At 42.0% G+C, this 5,582-nt stretch overlaps 1 protein-coding gene across 1 annotated transcript in view; it reads left to right on the forward strand.

The window, feature by feature from the left end:
* Window positions 1-5,582, forward strand: part of Sorcs3 (sortilin related VPS10 domain containing receptor 3) — a 609,790-nt gene that overhangs the window by 552,413 nt on the left and 51,795 nt on the right. The window contains exons 15-16 of the mRNA XM_031390639.1: window positions 198-315; window positions 1,369-1,502. Of these exons, the coding sequence (XP_031246499.1) occupies window positions 198-315; window positions 1,369-1,502 (252 nt within the window). The remainder of the gene's footprint in view (window positions 1-197; window positions 316-1,368; window positions 1,503-5,582) is intronic.

Here is a 5,582-nt window from a genome sequence, read left to right on the forward strand (position 1 = left end):
GAAAGAGAGAGAGAGAGAGAGAGAGAGAATGTATGTGTGCTTATTCATATGTATGTCTACATATTTGTGTATACCGGAAATAGTAAAATAGATTACCTAACTATGAATCTAGGCTGTCCTGATAGCCCCCTCTGGAGTCTGCTTTCTTACTCACTCATGTTGGGCTTGTTTTTTACATCCTTTCCCTCAACACTTAGAGTTTTTGGCCACTTCAGCCTGCGCTCCGAATGGCAGTTGGTGAAAGTGGACTACAAGTCTATCTTCAGTCGGCGCTGTACCAAGGCGGACTTTGAGACTTGGCACCTGCTCAATCAGGTACCCACCCCTATAGTGGGATGTGCTGGCCTCTCTAGCAGTAGAACTACCACCATCTATCTGGGTTAAGTCTTCAATCTCATTATCTTAGGAAAGGGAGGCAGTGTGCCACATGAACATGTGGATGTGACAATGAGGGAAGAAATTGTAAATATCCAGACCCAACAGGGGAAGATAACATACATCCCAGGATTGTAATGAGTCCATAGTCATTAGGTCACTAAACTTCCTGGAGGAGAAGGTGTGGTAATAACTTAGGATGTCCGATCAATTGGCAAAGAAGTGCGTACCAGACAGTTGCGAAGGAAGATGGCATGCTTATCTGCCCTGCCATTTTGGAAGGTGAGGAACGTGTCTCAGGACAGCTTGGAGTAAAGATCCTAAAGCACCTAGAGAAGGGATGCTGAGAAAAGATGCATGGTGGATAAGTCTAGTAATACAGACATTTGTCATCATGCAGAATAGGTAAACTTCTCTATTTTTCCCAACCCTTGGGTCCTGGCACTTTATACCATCTTTTATTCTTTAGTGAAGGAAGAGCAGAGAGAGAGAGAGAGAGAGAGAGAGAGAGAGAGAGAGAGAGAGAGAGAGAGAGAGAGAGAGAGAGAGAGAGAGAGAGAGAGAGAGAGAGAGATTATACATATGAGATCAACTTCAATGTCACTGTGAAGATAATGAAAACAGTTAAGACAGCATACCAGAGCTTCTCTTCTCATTCTTATAGCTGCCAAAGCCATTTGGATAATGACATGCTGGTCTGTAGAGTCTGAAGTATTTGTGCTCTCCCCAAAGTTGGAGAAGAAACAATATTACATAGACATCCCAGATAGGATGTATAGAGGGGTGGACCTTGGCCATCCATCCATAGTGGTCCTTTCATTGGGCCATGAAAGGTTAGCACATTTGTCCTTGAAACTTTTGCATGGTTACTGGTTACTGAAAAATGAGATTGCTACATTGAATAGTAAAGGCAAGCCTTTTGTTGACCAACTAGCTTCTTTCCCCACCCCTGTGTGTTTTATTGCCTGTCTCACTCTGGGCTTTCTCTTTAAGGGAGAGCCTTGTGTCATGGGGGAAAGGAAAATATTCAAGAAACGCAAGCCAGGCGCTCAGTGTGCCCTTGGCAGAGAGCATTCTGGGTCGGTGGTATCGGAACCCTGTGTCTGTGCAGACTGGGACTTCGAATGGTGAGTCCTTTGACATTTCATCTCGAGTTACAACTAGATATTTACCTGCTTGTGGGTGGGGCTGGCGGAGCCAGGAAACTTAGATGAAGATGCAGGATGTGCATCTGTGGTTCTTAGATGATGGGCCAGGCAGGAAGTTTGCATCCCCTGAAGGGGAGTCTGTGGCACATTGATGGAGAATGGCAGCGCTGTCTGAGCATCATTTCCTACAGCCTTTCCCTTATCTCTTCAGCTCCAGTGAGTAGCTGCCTTCGAAGGTCCTGGAGGAGTGGGGAAGGACACTGATGTGGCTTAAAGAGCAACTGTCCTAGAAAGTTACCTTCATACATATTCTCTCAAATCACACATCCTACGTGTGAGCATGCTGTCTTCATTTCCTCTGACTTTTATTTTTAAGTTACATATAATAACTGCATACATGTACAGGATAGTATACTAACTAATTTGCGCACAGACAACACTGCAGTGGTCATGTAGAGGTAACTAGCATTTCTATCGGCTTACAAGTTGGTCACTTCTTTGTGTTGGAATTCTTTGGACTCTCATTTTTAGACTACAATTCTGCCTCTAATGACGATGGAAAAGTGCATCTTCTACATAGAGAATTCTGATACTTAATCTTTCCTACAACTGATGAGTCTCAAATATGAAAATTTCTTACCTCCAGCTCCCAGCTTCTTTCTCCTTTGGGAGATAAGTCTGTCTCATCTTCAGGACAAGCATTTGGTTTTCTAAGAGAGGTCACATAGTTAGTGTGCTTGAAGAATCCTCTTTACTGGAAGGTAGTCCTGGCCAGGTTTCTGCAGTTTCAAGCAGACCCAGAGCCAGTTATACAGTAGTTGAGAGGAACTGACATCTCTTCTCCCTGCCTGTAAGTCCAGGCCATCAACTAGCCCTTTCAGGTTCTCCCTCTAAAAACACTGTCCCTAAAAGCACTTCTCTCCCTTCTTATAGTTCTTATTAGCACTCTAACAACAGTCTTCCCACTGTATCCCTAAAATCCTGAATGTGTGTCTGCAGGCCTAGCTACTGGATCAGGTACATATTTTTTTTTTTAATTCCAAATCAGACCTTATTATCCCTGTACTTAAGTTGATGGATTCCTCTCTCCCTTAAGGGACTGTACGGTTATAGGCCCTTTGGCCTGGTGTCCTTTCCTATCTAATTTACTTTTTTTATTGATCTTCCTTCATTTGCTTTATTAAAGCCACACGAGCAACTGTAGTCATTAATCCAAGTTCATTCCTGGGAGAAGGAATGGAGACTACAATGGTTTCCCGCACGTTTCAGACTTCAATGGCTGACACATTTACATCACTCAGGCTTCTTCAAGATGCTGAGGATGTCTTGTCTCATGTCTATACCCAGGTGCTCTCTAGTATACCACTGTGCTTTTGTTTTGTTAATTTTCACCCTATGAGGTGATGGTGCTTTTGAACGTTTTGTTATCATCTGTGTTTCTTCAGTAGGAAGCAAGTGTTTCGAATGCAGGCACTTTTGACCTCCCTCACTGTTAAAATCCCAGTGCCGACTCCACAGTAAACCTTCAATAAAGAGCTGTGACATGATTTTGAATGTTGTTCTTAAGAGAGTCAAAACCTCCCCAATTCTGGGGACGCGAGCCTCTCCCTGTGGGTCTCAGGTAGATGAATGCTGCCTCTGTACTCAGCCAGAAGCTGAAGTTCCACTTGACAATTTATATTGATTATCGTGGGTTAGAAGGAAAAGCTAGTGTTCAGACAGCAGCCCATAGAGACAAGGCAGGAGATGGGGCAGTGGCAGAGGTGTGTTGGGTGTTCTCTGGTGCAGCATAGTACACTGCAGTGGGCAGAGCCTCTACACAGCAGCCTCCCTTCTCCCATCTCCATTTTATCTAGCTATGGTCTAGATGCCACCTTTTTATTCCTGAATTACTAGAACTCTAATGGATAACTAGAAGTCACTTGTGCAGGGTGGTCATGCCTCTTGCCTATCCATTCTTCATTCTTTCAGAACCTAGGTTAGGTGAGATTCGTTAAAGTGAGATGTACCAAATAGAATCTAAAATATAACAGCAATGTCCCTTCTGTATTTGAAGATCTTTGAAAGCAAGAATATTCTCATGGCTGGGAAAAATATTTTTAATTAGGAACCACAGACCAGCATATAATCATATCAAGTAGACACAGTAGTCTCCTTAGAAGTATAATGTGGATAATGTATTTCCTACTTTTCTCACTGCAGTAACAAAATGTCTGAAAGAAGCCACTATCAAGAAGTTGGTATCAGGGCTCATCATCCTGAGCAGGAGTATGCGCTGGGTCTCTGCAAATAAGAGGAGGGCAGGAAAAAGAAAGCAGACAGAAAGTCAGGCTGGGCTGCAAAGTGTTTAAAGTCTACCCCTAGTGACTCCCTTTGTCTATAGAAGGTCTACTTCCTAAAGTTGCCACTGCCTTCCAAAACACCAATACTAGCTTAGAAGCAAATGTTCAAGCCTATGTGCCTATGTGACATTTCACATTGAAAGCACAATTCATATCAGTGTATTCAGACCATGAATTTCAGAGTACCTGAGTCCTTCCCAGACGTAGTCCAGTGAGGTCCACTCCCTTTGAGCATGTCACACTACAGATTGCACTGTGTTTCCTGAAGCCAAAGTAGACTTACACCCAGTGCCAGGAGGACCCATGAGTAAGGTTAAAAAGTCTATAAAATAGTATTTCTTTCCTTAACTGATTCTATTTACTGGCCTGTATAAAAATCCCAACACTTATATTCACAAGGATTTGTTCTGGGAAATTTTCTTAATTTCTGTGCCTTTAGTTCCTTGGTCTTGAAATAAAAATACATAATATGCATTTCATCAGGTCCTAGGGAGAAATAAATGAATTAGTAAATGAACGAGGGTCGATCATTAATATAGATAAGATGCTTACCCAAGCTGTTTGCAACATAAACCTACAGCATATGGTAGTTGTTGCAGCTGCTGGAGTTGTGATCTGTACCCCAGAGCTTAAGTGATCTCCTAGGATTCATATCACATAAGTCGGAGCTGATACATTGTTTTCAAGGCCGTACCTTTGAGTGGTATGTAATTATTTTAATGCTAGTGACGATGCTTAAAGTGTTTTTGAGCCCTTCTTTGGGGACTGCTGTCAGAGTGTAAGTAAAACAAGCTATAGGGAAGAGGAGGGAACCCTTTCAAAGCATTCTGTGGTTCTTATATTTGTGCTGCTAGAGGTCTCTCCCATATTCAAGGTACTGTGACATCAGAATCTTCACCATTGCCATCTTAATGAGCAGTCTGTTCATAAGTTACCTAACCATAGTTACATAAGTGGCAGAGGCAGAGTTGAGGCTCAAAGGCAGGTATGGCTAAACCTTATCTTACTGCTTCTATGTCATCTGCTGCTCCGAAACCACATCGGCCTTATTACTGGAGATTTCTTTTATGTTTGAGAATGAACAGGGTCTCTACATTTAGTTCCTCTAAAATTAAAACTCATCTCCAAATGACCCAGGCTGATTGCTCTAAATGAAACTTAATATAGACTATTTCATTAACTCCAAAGACAATTTCAAATAAAAAAAAAAATTACTATTGCTAGTGGAATTGTAATAGGTATATGGTTTCCAAGTAGACTTTATAGAATTGTATATTTAAGCTACTGGATTTTTGTATTTCTATTATCAATCATATATTAAGCAGAAGGCAGAAAACACTTGACATTGATGCAGGGTCAATCAAAAGTAGGGACCTAGTCTTGATGCCTGGTCACCATCAAATAACAACAACAACAGAGGTCACGTGACCTAACTGTGTGCTTGTACTGTTTCTGCATATGCAAGCAGCAAGTTTTGATGACAATCCTAGGGTTATTAGCAGTGGTTTTAGGGTAAATGTTTGAAATTGTTCTCAAGTATCAGTATTGGATGTAAGATAGTATTTCACCTCTCTTACTCTCTTACCCTCCTCCTCTCTGTCCCTTTTCTCCCTGACCTCTTTATCCTCTTCCCCCTCTCTCCTATCACTTTCCTGGCTGGCCTCTCCCCTTTTCTCTTCTCTTCTCTTCTCTTCTTTTCTCTTCTCTTCTCTTCTCT

Source organism: Mastomys coucha, unplaced genomic scaffold (genome assembly GCF_008632895.1).
Source record: "Mastomys coucha isolate ucsf_1 unplaced genomic scaffold, UCSF_Mcou_1 pScaffold21, whole genome shotgun sequence".
NCBI classification, from domain to species: Eukaryota; Metazoa; Chordata; class Mammalia; order Rodentia; family Muridae; genus Mastomys; species Mastomys coucha.